This window comes from Salmo trutta, chromosome 38 (assembly GCF_901001165.1).
Source record: "Salmo trutta chromosome 38, fSalTru1.1, whole genome shotgun sequence".
Taxonomy (NCBI): Eukaryota; Metazoa; Chordata; class Actinopteri; order Salmoniformes; family Salmonidae; genus Salmo; species Salmo trutta.
In genome coordinates this window covers 28334375-28352631 of record NC_042994.1, presented here as the reverse complement: position 1 = coordinate 28352631, position 18257 = coordinate 28334375, and the positions used below count along the sequence as shown (strand labels likewise).

Sequence of the window (18257 nt, the reverse complement as noted above, 5' to 3'; positions counted from 1 at the left end):
TAGTGTGGTCAGTATGAGAGGGAAGGAGAGACTGATAGTGTGGTCAGTATGAGAGGGAAGGAGAGACTGATAGTGTGGTCAGTATGAGAGGGAAGGAGAGACTGATAGTGTGGTCAGTATGAGAGGGAAGGAGAGACTGATAGTGTGGTCAGTATGAGAGGGAAGGAGAGACTGATAGTGTGGTCAGTATGAGAGGGAAGGAGAGACTGATAGTGTGGTCAGTATGAGAGGGAAGGAGAGAGACTGATAGTGTGGTCAGTATGAGAGGGAAGGAGACACTGAGTGTGGTCAGTAATAGAGGGAAGGAGAGAGACTGATAGTGTGGTCAGTATGAGAGGGAAGGAGACACTGAGTGTGGTCAGTAATAGAGGGAAGGAGAGAGACTGATACACTGTGGTCCGTATGAGAGGGAGAGACTGAGATCCAGTAGGAGGGAGAATAGGATACAGAAATTGAGTTAAGTGTTTACTGAGTAGAGCATCATTTTACAATCGCCAATCTTTTGATATCATTTTTTAAGAGAAATTAGGCTGGCAGGTTGTCTCTGGCCCACCCTCCAGTACAGTAGGTGGTGATAATGCACTAACGTTGGATACCAACTTTCAATAAACCCCACTGAAAAATAAGTTTACTTATATAAAATATGGTGGATAGATAGTTCACTCAGGCTCCGTTTACTATTGAAAACCATTGGGGGAAAATGGTCAGTTCTGGTCTACTTATTAACTCATGGACTTTCATTGAACCAGAAAAAAACGGGACTCCCTAAAAACACCCCACTTCAATTTAAGTGACTTCGTAGCAGGTTAGTAAAGCATTTTCATAACCTGCTACATTAATTATCCTAACCTGCTGCGTAAAGTCGTAGCTGTATTGAAGTGGCGTGTTTTAGGGAGTCCCAAAAAAACAAACAGCGAATGGGATGTCTCGCTTCTTTTTCTGTCGATACTCGATTGCTCTGGCCTGTGACTGAACGCAACAAAACCAGACAAAACGGAAGTTGCTGCCCTGCTACTAAAGATGGTAGCCAGTTAAGAGTCGAACTAGTATCGTTTAAACAAGCTATTCATCTCAAAATAAAAAAATACAGCGCCGTAGAAAAGGACCATTAGTCGAAACTGACGAGATATAGCCTACCTGCCTTTCCACGTGGAAGAAAACGGGGGACAGAGACTTGCTAACTACGTAGTTGGCTTTTCTACAAGGAATCTGGTCAGTTGGCTAGCTTTTGTTCAACAACAGCTTTAGCCGGATTTATGTTTTTGTACCTTTTATGAACGAGGAATGTTTACAGTCTAATTATGACAATGTTACAAATTCTAGTTTGGTGAGGTCCAAACAAACCCGGCATTGTGAGTATGACACGGACGTTTATGCCCAACTAGTCGTCGGTTAAGGTGTATATATATATATATATATATATATATATTTATTTATTTATTTTAAAATCTTTAACGTTAGTTGGTCTGATATTGCTCCGTTTTAAAATATAAATAGCTCAAATGAACCATAACGTTATTTTTTTCTTCATGTCGATACCTTTAAACGACGTTATGAATTGCTCCAAAAATAATACCGGAGGAAGTTTTGTAGATTAGGTTGCGGCCATGTTGATGACGTCATTAGTCGGTCTGAGTTCAGTTCTTTTATATCAGGCGAGTGTATGGAAGCGTTTAGCTGCCAAAACTCAATTGGAATTGCAAATGGCCAATGATAAATCAGTATCATGTTTGCAATTCCTTTTCCTAACTGGGTATGCATTTCCTAAATTGGTATTTTCATGGTTGAGTATGCATATTGTCTGCCAATTTGCAAAATAAATAGCAAAGTGTGTTTGATATTTAAGTTCCATGGTACTATCCAGTACAACACTGATACATTTAAAAATCAAATGTAAATGCTTAAATGACAAATCATTTATCATGTTTGCCATTTCATTTCCTTTGGAGAGCATGAATTGTGACAAGATAAATGATTCTCAATTGACAATGCTTTTCCATACTCTGGTTTAAGACTGTCAAAATTCTAATGATCAATCAATTTCGATTAATCAATTGCAATGCTTCATTTTGTTATTGTTTCCTCATTAAGTGTTATCGTTTTCGATCTGTGCTGATTGTCAAACACTGAAGATGTGTCAGGTGAAGTGCACTTATCATAAGGAGACTTATACTTGGAATATGGAGGGGAAAAGAGAGGGAGGTTTGAGAGAGGGAGGAAGAGGGGAAGCTTGAGTTTGTTAAAAATGCTGGGGAAAAGGGAGATGGTTTGTTAAAAAGAATGGTAGAAAGTGTAAGCAGAGTGAGCTGAAGACAGGAGGAGAAATGTGAGTTAATGAGGGCGAAGTATCAGAGGTGGTAGGTGTGGGGAAGTTCTCGGAGCCCGAGGCACTGAGGGTCAGGATAAAGATCAATCTGTGACAGTAGGAGTGAAGTTTTAGAAAAAGTTGGACTCTTGCCTTGTGGCTGATCCATTTAGTGGTTTCAGGGTGGGTGAAAACAGAGTTGGGTGCTGTGGAATCGGTGAGGGTAACCAGAAGTGGTCTTGTGATAATTGTTTGTGCTTCTGCTGGTCAGAGGGAGCAGGTGCTCCGCGTTAAACGAATGGGGGCAAGAAATGTGAATTGTTTTTGCTCTCAAGAAAAGGGCGCCATTAGGCCTCCCGAGTGGCGCAGCGGTCTAAGGCATCGCAGTGCTAGCTGCATCACTATAGATCCTGGTTCGATACCGGGCTGTGTCGCTGCGATCGGGAGACCCATGAGGCGGCGCACAATTGTCCCAGCGTCGTCCGGGTTCGGGGAGGGTTTGGCCGCCTTCTCCCTCTGACATGTCATCGTTCGCAGTAAACATCAATGGATCATGTCATTTCAGATACTTGAGGGTAGCCTCACGATATCTCAATACAAATGACACATGTTGTTTACTTGGCTACATGCCAAATGGATCTGGCTACCCTCACATATCTGAAAATACATGATCCATTGATGTTTACTGATCATGAAAAGCATGCCGTTACTGCTGTTTATTCCACATGTATCTCTATCAGAGTTAATCAGAAATGTGTAGTTCTGACTAGGCGCTTAAGAGGTGATGATATTAAAACCAAATAGTTATAACATTTACCAATCCCCTGAAAACGGCACGTAGTTGTCAAGGGTTTTAGTGGAGCTGGGGGTCCCCTTGCCCCCCCTCCCCCAGCCAAATCAAACGCTCTGTACCGTATTGTGATGTTTTATTGATAACCTATTGAGGATAGTATCTTCTGACTGGGGGAGTGTTTTAAGAGGCCTGACGCTTGCTCTAAACATTAGCGCGCATCGCTTGCGGTAAATATTAACACTACTTGCTGTACGTATTTGAAAACAAAGGGAACGTACTGTATCTTTCATATCAGCAAGAAATATTTTCAAAAAACGTTTAAATGAGTTATACACCGTTTTGTAGGGTTATGGTTCCCACACGGCCGTGTCTTCTTGTTACATCGCTTGTTGACTGAACACACCTGTGCTAATCAGCTATCTAACGTGCCCTGAACACCTGTGTGTAAGTAACTGGGGAGGAAGTGTAGTTCTTCAACTGGAGGCACAAACAGCGTATGGATCTGTGCCAAACTGCTACAGGAAGTGTAGCATTTTATTTGAAAGATTCTTTATCGCTGATTAGAAGTAGTTGCATTAGGTAGTTGGATTAGGTGATGAGAAGAGAACTCTGGTAAATGTTGTAAATATCATATTACACTGTCAATACTGTGTTGTAATGTAGCATTCTTCTATTACAGGTGTATGGACTTCCTGCTGTCTTGCCATTGATTTCATTGTTGTTCCCTCCAGTAGGACAACATGAGTGGAGAGAAGGAAACATTGCTGGATGAAATCGAACAGAGTTTACATCCTCTAACAGAGGATAATTTACGATACCTGTGTGAACGTTGTGGAATAGATGGCTCCCAAGTTAAAGGAAAGAACCATTGCTCATTGCGACGTAAAATCATAGAGGAAATGTGGGAAAATGCAGATTCAGTCAATTCGGAAGAGCAGGGAATGTCTTGGTTACTCCGACTGAAAGATGACATCAGAAAGATACATGAAGAATCTACTGTGGCACCCATGAGTCCCAGCCAGTCTGATGATGATGATGCTACAACCTGCGGCGAGGAATGGGACATGCAGGACAAGGATTGGTTTCTTAGCAACAGGCTGGAGGCGGAGTCATCTCCAGAGAACCACACCCCAGAGCAGAGGCATAGGGATGTGAGTATTTCCCAGAAAGTCTCAGCAGTATTTCCTTGATTCCTCTCATTCTCTGGACCTCCTGTTATAAATTCATTGGAGGAGAAAGTCCAAGGTGGACCTCAGGTATTCTCCTCAATGCATTTTATAGCAGTGGGTCCAGAGAATGAGAGGAATCACGGAAATACTGCTGAGACTTTTGAGGATTCTAAATTCCTTGACCGGTAGGAGAGTGTTTCCTTCCTGATTTATACTGGATCCCTTTTTGTGGTTTTCAGGACATGTCTCTCCCACCTGCCTCCCCTCTCCCCGAGTCCCCAGGTCCTGCCTCTCCCGCTAGCACATTACTACTGGGTTTGAAGAGGGTGTCTGTGCGGCTGGTCGACTGCAGGAAAACACTGGGGCTGAGTGGAACTACGAGAGTAGGAGGAGAAGAGAAGGGATATGGAGATTCAGATTCGATGTCCTCAAGTAAGAACAATGGTGTGTGTATTAGTCTACAATCTGCTTCAGTAACAGTTCATTGATTGGTCAATATTTATTAATTGACCCATATTTGCTAAACGTAACTACTCAGTGTTGTATAGCAGCTCATCTGTGTTGGATGGGGAAGATACTTCAACACTAGTTCATTGTTAAGTACTTTGGTACACAGTGAGGAACCTTAACTCATGTCTTTGTTTCACAGGGGACAACCCAAATGGTCGTTTGCTCAGTGGGAGGGTCTTATCATCTGGGAAGGCTCCAGGGTTGAAAGTGATCCAGCGAACTTATAGCTGTGACGTATGTGAGAAGAGTTTCACTCAATCAGGAAACCTACGACGACACCAAAGAGTACACTCAGGAGAGAGACCATATGTCTGTCCTATATGCGGAAAGAGTTTCCGTATGTCAGGAACACTGACTAGACACAAGAGATCACACACAGGAGAGAAACCATATGGCTGTCCTATATGTGGAAAGCGTTTCGGTACGTCAGGACAATTGACTATACACAAGCGAACACACACTGGAGAGAAACCTTATAGCTGCGATCAATGTGGGAAGAGTTTTACTCAAGCTTGTTCCCTGACTGAACACAAGCGAACACACACTGGTGTGACGTTCCACTGCTCAGACTGTGAGAAGAGCTTCCCTACATCAGTGAAGTTGAAACGGCACCAGCATACACACACAGGAGAGAAATGTTATCGCTGTGATCAATGTGAAAAGAGTTTTGCGAGAGCTTATTCCCTGACTGAACACAAGCTAACACACACTGGAGAGAAACCATATGTCTGTGATCAATGTGGGAAGAGATTTACTAACTCAGGAACACTGACTTTACATAAGCCAACACACACTGGAGAGAAACCTCGTAGCTGTGCTATATACAGCTGTAAGCACTGTGAGTGGAGTTTTGCTCATTCAGAAGACCTAGCAAGACACCACCAGAGAAAACACATGTGGGAGGGTATTCATGTCTGTGATCAATGTGGGAAGAGTTTTGCTAGTTCTGGAGACCTGAATATACACAAGCGTATACACACAGGTGAGAAACAATATGTCTGTGATCAGTGTGGAAAGAGTTTTGCTAGTTCGGGAAACCTGAATATACACAAGCGTATACACACAGGTGAGAAACCATATGTCTGTGATCAATGTGGGAAGAGCTTTGCTTCATCGGGATTCCTGACTAAACACAAGCATATACACACCGGAGAGAAACCTTACACTTGTGAACAGTGTGAGAAGAGATATGTTTCCAAAGGAGAGTTGCGAACGCACCAGCTTGTACACCCCAGAGAGAACTCTCTTTTCCTGTGTGATCGATGTGGGAAGAGCTTCACACACATGGGATCCCTGAATGTACACATGCGTAGGCACACAGGAGAGAAACCCTACCGCTGCGATCAATGTGGGAAAAGCTTTATACAGCCAGTAGAATTGAAAATGCACCAACGAGTGCACACTGGAGAGAAACCCTACAGCTGTACTCTATGCAGGAAGAGATTTGCTCAGTCAGGACTGCTGACTGTACACAAGAGAACACACACTGGAGAGAAACGTTATAAATGTGATATATGTGGGAAGAGATTCGCTCAGTCAGGAAACCTGAAGAGTCATCAGAAAACCCACACAGGCAGAGCGAGAACCCGCACAGGCAGAGAGAGAACCAACACAGGTGGAGAGAAAATCCCCACAGGCAGAGAGAGAAGTCAAACAGATGGAGGACTGAATCACCTCCACACCTCCATTCTCTCAGGCATCCGTTCTCATGATCCCTCTGTAGACTCTGGGTAAACATCACAGGATCCCTGTATTGACTCTGGGTAAACATCACAGGATCCCTGTATTGACTCTGGGTAAACATCACAGGATCCCTGTATTGACTCTGGGTAAACATCACAGGATCCCTGTATTGACTCTGGGTAAACATCACAGGATCCCTGTATTGACTCTGGGTAAACATCACAGAATCCCTCTGTAGACTCTGGGTAAAATAGCCCACTTTGTATTCCATATACAGTGTACATTGCATGGAGGTGGCAGAGTACGAAGTGCTGCTGAATATGTACGACACAGTCCCCCTCAAGTAATATTGGTTAGTATTTTGTTACAATACGAATATCCGCAAATTGTTTTAATGTGCATTTGTGCCTGACCACGTCCACTGGGAATGTTTATTGGTCAATAGTGGCCATGTTTTAAATTACTAGCCTAGAATATATTGCCTTGTGAGACTTTTGTCCATAGAGGGACACTATTATCAAGTTTCCTACAGATCAGGTCATTCGGTTGCAGAGGAGTAACTTTTTAAGTGTTTTTCACTCAATTCAAATTGGCAGAAAATCCATCATGGCGGCCCTTATGGTTCTCTGAGGCAAATGTGTTCCTTGTGAGGAGGAGGAGCTCTGCAGACTGTCTCCTGAAGTAATTTAGCCGCGCTCTGTAGAGCTGCTGTTTTCTCAATGAACTTGTGACATTCCTGGATTATTCATTATATTAATGAAGTCTGATTCAATCAACAAATACGATCGTCCGTTTCGTAAAAAAAAAAGGTTAAGGGTCCAAGACCGTGTACATATCTGGTGGCAGTGTTGGCAAAATCACTACACATCCCATCGTGTCAAGTAGGGAGAGGCTGCCCGTTGTCACAGTTCCAAGACCAGTCAGAAACGTCCAGCTAAACCCCTACGTCAATGACGCCGGTGGATCTTTAAACTGGTCTTAGGTCTGCGTTAAGTAGCAATAAAACACGACAGATGGCTCAAACCAGTCATGGCTATTCAACAAAACCAAAAACCCTTTTCAACTTTCTTTCCAGAAAAAATCTTAGTTACATGATTGTATAACTAGCAAATGAATTGGAAGTTGAGGGTGCAGTATTTATGACGTGAGGAGGAAAACAAGCTCGGGTCAGGATATAGCTGGGTGCACATGCTCACTAGACTAATTCAGGACACTGATTGTAGTTTTTGATATCAGGAGCTGTTGGCAAAGTTAAATTTAAGCAATTCAGATGACAAATATTTATGGAGAGCGAATCGATATACAATCCCAAAATCAGCTGTAACTGTCAAAGTAAAACAAAGCGCCCCCCCCCCCCCCCCGTGGGATGGTTGAGCTAATGTGATTAGCATGAGGTTGTAAGTAACAAACATTTTCCAAGAAAGCATAAATTCTTGTTAATCTAACTGCACTGTCCAATTTACAGTAGCTATTACAGTGAAAGAATACCATGTTATTGTTTGAGGAGTGTGCACATTTATGAACTTGAAAATGTATCAATAAACAAATTAGGCATATTTGGGCAGACGTAATACAACATTTTGAACAGAAATGCAATGGTTCACTGGATCAGTCTAAAACTTTGCACATACACTGCTGTTGTCTATTGCCCAAAATCTAAATTGTGCCTAGAGTCATAAGTCACACATTGGCCTTTCTCTTGCATTTCAAAGATGATGGAACAAAACAAAAAAAGAAAATGCATGTTTTTTTATTTATTTATTTGTATCTTTTACCAGCTCCCGAGTGGCACAGCGGTCTAAGGCACTGCATCTCGGTACAAGAGGCATCACTATAGTACCTGGTTCGAATCCAGGCTGTATCACATCCGGCTGTGATTGGGAGTCCCATAGGGCGGCGCACAATTGGCCCAGCGTCGTCCGTCATTGTAAATAAGAAATTGTTCTTAACTGACTTGCCTAGTTAAATAAAGGTTCAATTAATGTGTTATATTCTCCTACATTAATTTCACGTTTCCACAAACTTCAAAGTGTTTCCTTTCAAATGGTATCAAGAATAACCCGTCTCCCCCTGTCTGGTACAGGTACCCCCACCACACACCCCCCCTCTCTCCCGAGCTTTTGCTCGCCTCCAGCACACACGCACTGTTGGGGCGAGTGCCTCTGAACTTACAATAGCTAGCCCCTAGATTTTTTTCTCTTGTGCATTTTGCCATTTGCCTCATGACTCCTGCATACTTTGTCTACAACCTTTCTTTACCCAACTGTGGGACAGGCTGTTTGCTCCCACACTCAGAACTCTGACTTTCTATTGGTTACACAGACTTTTGGCCTCCCATCCTATTCTAACCACCTCTCACCGGCTTTGTATTCATGTTACCTGATGAAATTGCTGTACAATATGATCTTGTTGCCATCTGATGCACATTCAGATGTCATAAATCAGCACTGCAGAGCTCTCCCTGTACTATGCCGTGCCTTGATTGTATTACTGTTGATGATATCTGGAAATGTGCATGTACACCCTCGCTCATCTACCTTTGCTAGGCCCAATTCTGACTTGTGCTCTGATATCTGCTTCACTGATTTCTGCTCTTGTAAAAGCCTCAGTTTTCTACACGTTAACACTAGAAGCTTATTACCTACAATGCATCAATTGAAAGTGTGGGTTCACAGCTCCAATCCAGATGTGTTGGTCATTACTGAGATGTGTTTTGAATACTGATAACCTTTCTGGTTATAACCTTTTTTGGCAAGACAGATCTTCCAAAGGTGGGGGAGTGGCAATCTTTACCAAGGATCAACTTCACTGCTCGGTTGTCTCCATCAAGTCTGTGCCCAAATAATTTGGTTTGCTGGTTTTAAGCATTAAATGTTCAAATAGCTCTTTGTTGACTGTTGCTGGGTGCCATCGTCCTCCATCAGCCTGTACCCTACCTGCCCTAAGGTCTCTCTTGGCCCCTTACACTAAGTCTGAATTTGTCCTGCTAGATGACCTAAACTGGGACATGCTTAAACCACCACCTGTGTTTGTAATGGCTGCTCAGTGAAACGACCTGTCCTGATTTGTCATAGACGCTTGCACATTTTTTTTTTTATGAGCAAGCCTTCCTTCATGAACTGGCCTCTGTAAAATGGTATAGAATCAGCTTGATTCCCTCTGTCGAAGACGCTTGGACTTTCTTTTTTTATATTTTCAGTGGTATTGTTAACAAACATGTCCCCATACAGAAAATTCGAATTAAAAACGGGTTCAGCCCCTGGTTCGACCGTGATCTTGCAGAGTTACTCCACCTCAAGAAATGCATTTGGCGAAAGGCTCGGCACACGCATATTCAGGCTGGCTGGCTCTCGTTCAGGCAAATGAGAAATAAGTGCATTCAGGCTATCTGGAAGGCCAAAGTTAATTACTTTCAGTAGCAGTTCTCTCTCTGTGGGTTTAACCCCAAAGAAGTTCTGGAAAACAGTTAAAGATCTGGAGAATAAACCATCCTCACAGCTGCCCATGTCCCTTAATGTTGTGGTTGTTACTGACAAGAACCACATGGCTGAGCTCTTTAATCACCACTTCATTAAGTCAGGATTCCTATTTGACTCAGCCATGCCTCCTTGCCCGTCCAAAATTTCCTCATCTCCCACCCCTTCCAATGCGACTATCCCCGATGCTTCTCCTTCTTTTTCCCCTGCCCCGCTACACAGTTTCTCCCTGTAGGCAGTCACTGAGTCCGAGGAGCTAAAGGGCCTCCTGAAACTTGACCCCCAAAAAACATCTGGGTCAGATGGTTTAAACACTTTCTTCTTTAAGGTTGCTGCCCCTATCATCGCCAAGCCTATCTCCGACCTTTTTAACCTGTCTCTCCTTTCTGCGGAGGTTCCCATTGCTTGGAAGGCAGCCACGGTTTGTCCTTTATTTAAAGGGGGAGATCAAGCTGATCCTAACTGTTATATGCCAATTTTCTATTTTTCCCTGTTTATCAAAAGTGTTGGAAAAACTTGTCAATAATCAACTGACTGGCTTTCTTGATGTCTATAGTATTCTCTCTGGTATGCAATCTGGTTTCCGCTCAGGTTATGGATGCGTCACTGCAACCTTAAAGGTCCTCAATTGCCCTTGATTCTAAGCAATGTTGTGCTGCTATTTTTGTTGACTTGGCCAAAGCTTTTGATACGGTAGGTCATTCCATTCTTGTGAGCCGGCTAAGGAGTATTGGTGTCTCTGAGGGGTCTTTGGCCTTGTTTGCTAACTACCTCTCTCTAAGAGTACAGTGTATAAAGTCAGAACATCTGCTGTCTCAGCCACTGCCTGTCACCAAGGGAGTACCCCAAGGCTCAATCCTAGGCCCCACGCTCTTCTCAATTTACATCAACAACATAGCTCATGCAGTAGGATGCTCTCATCTATTTATATGCAGATGATAGCCTTATACTCAGCTGGCCCCTCCCTGGATTTTGTGTTGAACACTCTACAACAAAGCTTTCTTAGTGTCCAATAAGCTTTCTCTACCCTTAACCTTGTTCTGAACACCTCCAAAACAAAGGTCATGTGGTTTGGTAAGAAGAATGCCCCTCTCCCCACCGGTGTTATTACTACCTCTGAGGGTTTAGAGCTTGACGTAGTCACCTCATACACGTACTTGGGAGTATGGCTAAACGGTACACTGTCCTTCTCTCAGCACATATCAAAGCTGTAGGCTAAATTTAGACATGGTTTCCTCTATCGTAATCACTCCTCTTTCACCCCAGCTGCCAAACTAACCCTGATTCCGATGACCATCCTACCCATGCTAGATTAGAGACATAATTTATAGATTGGCAGGTAAGGATGCTCTCGAGTGGCTAGATGTTCTTTACCATTCAGCCATCAGATTTGCCACCCATGCTCCTTATAGGACACATCATCGCACTCTATACACCTCTGTAAACTGGTCATCTCTGTATACCTGTAGCAAGACCCAGTGGTTGATGCTTATTTATAAAACCCTCTTAGGCCTCACTCCCCCTATCTGAGATATCTACTGCAGCCCTCATCCTCCACATACAACACCCATTCTGCCAGTCACATTCTGTTGAAAGTCACCAAAGCACACACATCGCTAGGTCGCTCGTCTTTTCACTTCGCTGCAGCTGGTGACAGGAACAAGCTGCAACAAACTGGACAGTTTTATCTCCATCTCTTCATTCAAAGGCTCAATCATGGACACTCTTACTGACAGTTGTGGCTGCTTTGCGTGATGTATTGTTGTCTCTACCTTTTTGCCCTTCGTGCTGTTGTCTGTGCCCAATAATGTTTGTACCATGCTGTGTTGTCATGTGTTGCTGCCTTGCTATGTTGTTGTCTTAGGTCTCTCTTTATGTTGTGTTGTCTCTCTTGTCGTGATGTGTTTTGTCCTATATTTACGTTTTTTTTAAATCCCAGCCCCCTACCTGCAGGTGGCCTTTTGGTAGGTTGTCATTGTAAATAAGAATTTGTTCTTAACTGACTTGCCTAGTTAAATAAATAAAACATATGCATATCCTTGCTTCAAGTCCTGAGCTACAGGCAGTTACATTTGGGTATGTTATTTTAGGCAAAAAAAATGTAAAGGGTCCGATCCTTAAGAGGTTTTAAACCTATGTTTTAAATGAACCTGAATCCAGAAAATGAATGTTGAAGTTGCTTCTGGACACTGTAGACTCCACTCTACAGCAATCTTCCAGTGGATGGCCAGCACACAACCATTGGTTGACGCATGCAACATAATGATGAACGTCGTGAACCGAATTGCATAGGTGAAAGATATGTTCATTTGACTCCCTGGTTTGCATGCTGCTGCTACTGCTTTAGGAGCTCAAAACAACAATTATCTGCAGATAATTTACTAAATATTTATATAAAGAGGGTGAATCCTCACTGCATAAACAAATAGTGGGGAGAGGGCACCAAGCTGGTTTTTGCAGTGCTTTAAAAAGAGATAATAATTTGACCAGGTAAGAAAATATATTTTAAGGCATATTTCATGATCTGACATAATGGTAGCCTACTTTTTGCGCTTTACATTGGAGATTAGCAAAAAATAATTTTATGGTTCTAGGTTGATTTTTTTTTTTTTTTTAAGTATTTTGAACGAAGAGCCGTTTGCGAGCCAAATGAGCCGGCTCTTTTACGTGAACGGAGCCAGTGTTTCAGCAATGTTATATTAATACTCCATGTTTTAATTAAAATGTAATACATATGATTATAGTAAATACATGCCACTTTATAATAAGATCAAATACAAATCTTATGAACTTTGGAATTCCTTTTCTTTCACTTTACTAATTCTTCAGTGAACAAATAAAAATGCATCAACTTTTACCTGAAGTGTAAGATTACAGTTACACGAAGCGTCCTCCATGTATTTAGTCAAAATAGTTTTATATTCTATGTCGATACTCGATTGCTGTGGCCTGCGTGACTGAACGTAACAACGTCAGTCAAAGCGGAAGTGGCTGCGAAAGATAGTAGCATACAAGCGATATATTCTCATCTTAATCAACAAAATACAATATCCACAGTTTAACTTTGTTTTGACGTAAATGATCATTAGCTGAAACTGAAGAGATATGGCTAGCTAGCTATCTACCTTTTCCACAAGGGGGAAAAAAACGGTGGGCAGACGCTTGGTAGCTACCTAATGTTAGCTGTTTTATACAAGGTACCTGGTAAGTTGGCTAACTTAGTTCTACAACCTGATGTTTTTGTGCACCTATGAACGACGTAGCTGGGTTTACAGCTTTCATATGACAATAACAATTCCAGTTTTGTGACGCGCAAATAAACACGGCAGTGTGACTGTCACACAAACATTGTTGTTACTAACTAGTCCTTGGTGAACTTAGTTTTACACGTTAGCTAGGCAAATAATGCGCCGTTGCAAAGATGAGTAGGTCATATCAACCATACAGTTTTATTTTAATGTCGATGCCTTTAAACGAAGTTGTGAAATGCCGCAAGCAGTTGATTTGGTTGCGGCAATATTGACGTGACATGGGTGTTGCCAACTACTTTTAAGTAAGATTAGCTAGAGTACCACCGTATGAGTTACACATAAAACCTAGCGGTCAAACAAGTCTCCTTGTCCTAGAGATAAGTCTCCTTGTCCTAGAGATAAGTCTCCTTGTCCTAGAGATAAGTCTCCTTGTCCTAGAGATAAGTCGCCTTGTCCTAGAGATAAGTCTCCTTGTCCTAGAGAGATTTACACTGTTATCAAAACGTCACGCGAGTCCGTTGCCAGGGAAGCTAACGTTGCTGCTAGCTAAAGTTGCTGCTAGAGGGTCCGTTGCCGGGGAAGCTAACGTTGCTGATAGCTACCGTTAGCAGGCGAACGGTTCTTGTGGACTAGGAGACTAACGTTAATAGTGAAAACATTACATAAACATAGAGACTAAGGAAATACTGCTCTCTCATATAAAGGGGTCTTGGACACACTTACCTTGACATGAAGAATCTATTAAACAAGTCCCTTCGTTGTGTAGTCGACAAACTTGGCATTTCTTCTTAATTGTCATTTTGCGACGCCACCAAAAAATTCCAACCAAACATCTGAATCTCACAAATAGTGGCAGCCTATTGTGGCTGATCTAGGATCAGCCTACACCTAGATCTACAGTAGTTGCATTAGGTGATGAGAAGAGAACACTGGTAAATGTTGTAAATAATCATATTACACTGTCAATACTGTGTATTGTAACATTCTTCTATTACAGGTGTATGGACTTCCTGCTGTCTTCTTCTACTACAGGTCATCTAAAGTGTATGGACTTCCTGCTGTCTTGCCATTGACTGCATTGTTGTTGTTCCCAACAGCAGGACAACATGAGTGGAGAGAAGGAAACATTGCTGGATGAAATCGAACAGAGTTTATTTACTCTAACTAAGGACAATATACTTTACCTGTGTGAACGTTGTGGAATTGATGTCTCCCAAGTTAAAGGAAAGAACCATCGCTCATTGCGACGTAAAATCATGGAGGAAATGTGGGAAAATGCAGATTCAGTCAAATCGGAGGAGCAGGGAATGTCTTGGCTACTCCGACTGAAAGATGATATCAGAAAGATACATGAAGAATCTACTGTGGCACCCATGAGTCCCAGCCTGTCTGATGATGATGATGATGCTACAACCTGCGGCGAGGAATGGGACATGCAGGACAAGGATTGGTTTCCTAGCAACAGGCTGGAGGCGGAGTCATCTCCAGAGAGCCACACTCCAGAGCAGAGGGAGAGTGGTGTGAGTACATCCCAGTTGGAAAGTATTTCTGATTCTCAACAGTCTGTCTTGGATTCTTCTTGATTCAGACTCCTTCTATACTGTACATACATTGGAGGAGAATATCTGAGGTTCCTCCTCTTGGACCTTCTCCTCCGATGCTTTATGAGGAGGCAGAATAGCCCGATTGAGGAATCAAGGAAAGACTTGAGATTTCAAAATTCCCACCTTCCTTTTCTGAGTCAAGATCACGTTCAGTGCTAAAATGCCAGCCGAGATCTAGTGCTCAGATTTTTTTTAAACCTGCCCAAGAATAATGTCCGCCTGTACAACATGAACCTAATAAAACCAGTTCTGTAGTCTGTGCAGGAGACTTAATACATTATCACAGCATATTGGCTATGTTTGGCCTGCCAATATTGTTCTTCTCAGACCATATTATATTTCAAAACTTGAGCTTTGATCAAATAGATCAGTTGTTGTATTACTTGCGAGGCACAGCTGAGCATAAATTGAAATAATGTGCTTTTTTTTACTTGACTGATGGTACTGGCATGTTGACCACTTCTTTACAGGCAGGAGTGTTTTCCTCCCTGCTTCATCTAGTCTCTATTTCTGTCTCTATTTTTTGGGATTTCCAGGACAAGCCTACTTTGCCGCCTTCCTCCCTCCAGTCCCTGGGTTGTGCCTCTCCCGGTAGCGCCTTACTGCGGGGTCTGAAGAGGTTGTCTGTGCTGCTGGTGGACTGCAGGAAAACACCCGGGCTGAGTGGAACTGTGAGAGGAGGAGAAAAAGAGGGAGATTTGACTGATCAAAGTAAGTAGGAGGTTTTAGTGGCGTGTTGTGTTAATAATGTGGTCTGGGGGTTAAGGGGTGTGTTGATGTGTTAATAATGTGGTCTGGGGGTTAAGGGGTGTGTTGATGTGTTAATAATGTGGTCTGGGGGTTAAGGGGTGTGTTGATGTGTTAATAATGTGGTCTGGGGGTTAAGGGGTGTGTTGATGTGTTAATAATGTGGTCTGGGGGTTAAGGGGTGTGTTGATGTGTTAATAATGTGGTCTGGGGGTTAAGGGGTGTGTTGATGTGTTAATAATGTGGTCTGGGGGTTAGGGGGGGGTTGATGTGTTAATAATGTGGTCTGGGGGTTAAGGGGTGTGTTGATGTGTTAATAATGTGGTCTGGAGGGTTAAGGGGTGTGTTGATGTGTTAATAATGTGGTCTGGGGGTTAAGGCGTGTGTTGATGTGTTAATAATGTGGTCTGGGGGTTAAGGGGTGTGTTGATGTGTTAATAATGTGGTCTGGGGGTTAAGGGGTGTGTTGATGTGTTAATAATGTGGTTTGGGGGTTAAGGGGTGTGTTGATGTGTTAATAATGTGGTTTGGGGTTAAGGGGTGTGTTGATGTGTTAATAATGTGGTCTAGAGGAGGAAGCAATATTGTTTTGACAACACAGCTGTGTGATTCAACTTCTCTAGGACTGATAGTTTATGATGAAGACTTACACTGTATTCACTGTTTTATAAATTGTTTCATTTACACAGGAAAGAGATGTGACTATCCTGGTTCCTCTGGGGCGCCTCAACGACATCCTGATAAGGCAGAGAAAAGTCTTTCCAGATCAGAACACCTTGAGAAACATGAATGGAGACCCACAGGGATGAAACGTCACCGCTGCTCTGACTGTGGGAAGAGTTGCAAATCTTCATCAGAACTAAAAAAACACCAGAGAATCCATACAGGAGAGAAACCTTATAACTGTGATCAATGTGGGAAGAGTTTTCGTTATTCAAGCCAGTTTAAAGTACACCTGCGAAGACACACAGGCGAGAAGCCTTATAGCTGTTCAGACTGTGGGATAAGCGTTTGTACCTCAAGTCAGCTGTTATCGCACAAGCGAACCCACACAGAAGAGAAGCCTTACAGCTGCTTACTGTGTGAGAAAAGATTTTCATCAAAATATAGTCTGAAATTACACCAGCGGTTCCACACTGGAGAAACAAATTATGGCTGCGATCAGTGTGAGGAGAGTTTCACCTCGTTGGCAGACCTCAGAACTCACCAGAGAATCCACACCGGAGGGAAACCTCACCTCTGCTCCCAGTGTGGGAAGCGCTTCCGCCAACAATCAGGCTTGAAAAGCCACGAGAGGATTCACACAGGAGAGAAACCTTTCCAGTGCTCCCACTGTGGGAAGACGTTCAGCCACAGGGCCACGTTTAAAGCACACCAGCGGACTCACACTGGAGAGAAGCCCTACCAATGCTCCCAGTGCAGGAGGAGTTTCTCCCAAATGGGCCACCTGAAAGTACACCAACAGACGCATGCTAAAGTGAGGTCTCACCTCTGCCCGCAGTGTGGTAAGGGCTACTACTCTCTAGACATCTACAATGCACACATGAGAACACACAACGGTGAGAAGACTCACCACTGCGCCGACTGTCCCAAGAACTTCCTCACCCTGACTCAGCTCAAAACACACCAGCGGACACACACAGGAGAGAAACCGTACGTCTGCGACCAGTGTGGGAAGAGCTTTGCCGAATCGGGAAGCCTGACTCTACACCAGCGCTCGCACACCGGGGAAAAACCTTACCACTGCTCTGAGTGCGGGAGGAGCTTTGCTCGCTCCGGGGCACTGAAGAAGCACCAGCTTACACACACTGGGGAGAAGCCTTACAGCTGTGGTCAGTGTGGAAAGAGGTTTCCCAGGTCAGATACTCTGGCTACACACATGAGAACACATACAGGAGAGAAGCCCTATAGGTGTGATCCATGTGGTGAGAGGTTCTCCTATCATAGGTGCCTGGTAAAACACATGAAAACACATGTAGGAGATACTCCAGCCCTTGAGCGACCAATCACCCTAGGCCTCGTGGTTGAATGACCTGTCCATCAACCAATCACACCAGACTTAGGGTAAAATGGAAATGTCTTACAGATTAAATATGAACAGCATGGTAGCAATTGAAAAAAAAACGTTGAGGACACAACAGTTCACCTGACACAAGACTGAATCCAAATATTACTGTCGATTTTATATTTACTGTACATTAGGCCACATTGATAACATGTTACTGAACAGCCATTGCGTTCTAATTTCAACCTGTATACGGGTATGAGTGTAAAGCGTTAATGGCTTATATTATTATTATTATTATTATATGTTATTAATATGGGTTGTTCATTGCTGAGTGTTGTAACATGGTGCCAATTTCAAAGCTATATTTCTTGAAATTATTTCAGAATGTGGTGACCCTGATTTGTTAGATTTCGCACCCCCTCCCCCCAGCATTTACAAGCTGAATTGTTATGTTGTTGACTTGATTAAACATTTAGGACGTTTCTAAATATCTGTTTTATACCAGGTTCTAATATGCATCCTTTTGTCCTGATCTTGTCCACATTCTGATTGTGACCACATTTTAAGACGGGTGTAAACAATCAAAAGACACATTGTGATTAGATCTTCCTGCCTACCTGCGGAGGTATTCAGGCACACATTGTGCAGATGGATCTGGACAGTGGAACTATTTTTAATCATCATAATTATTCCGACCCTCTAAAATCCTTG

General features: G+C 43.0%; 1 protein-coding gene across 6 annotated transcripts; it reads left to right on the top strand.

The window, feature by feature from the left end:
• The first annotated feature begins 966 nt into the window (after positions 1–966).
• LOC115178892 (zinc finger protein 883-like) lies at positions 967–18030 on the top strand. 6 transcript variants are annotated; one of them, XR_003872712.1, is made up of 5 exons: positions 967–1212; positions 3778–4249; positions 4507–4711; positions 4917–6812; positions 8239–8274. XR_003872712.1 is itself a non-coding variant. In XM_029740300.1 (5 exons), exons 2-5 carry the CDS (start codon positions 3839–3841, stop codon positions 17568–17570), a joined length of 1932 nt encoding a protein of 643 aa, XP_029596160.1. In that variant the 5' UTR covers positions 967–1212; positions 3778–3838; the 3' UTR covers positions 17571–18030. The 6 variants fall into 6 exon arrangements, 5 of the variants coding, with proteins under 5 accessions (XP_029596160.1, XP_029596158.1, XP_029596157.1 ...); XM_029740300.1 differs by lacking the exons at positions 4507–4711; positions 4917–6812; positions 8239–8274 and adding exons at positions 14412–14707; positions 15328–15502; positions 16228–18030 and having other exon boundaries at positions 3778–3956; XM_029740298.1 differs by lacking the exon at positions 8239–8274 and having other exon boundaries at positions 4507–4699; positions 4917–7733.
• The last annotated feature ends 227 nt before the right edge of the window (positions 18031–18257 follow it).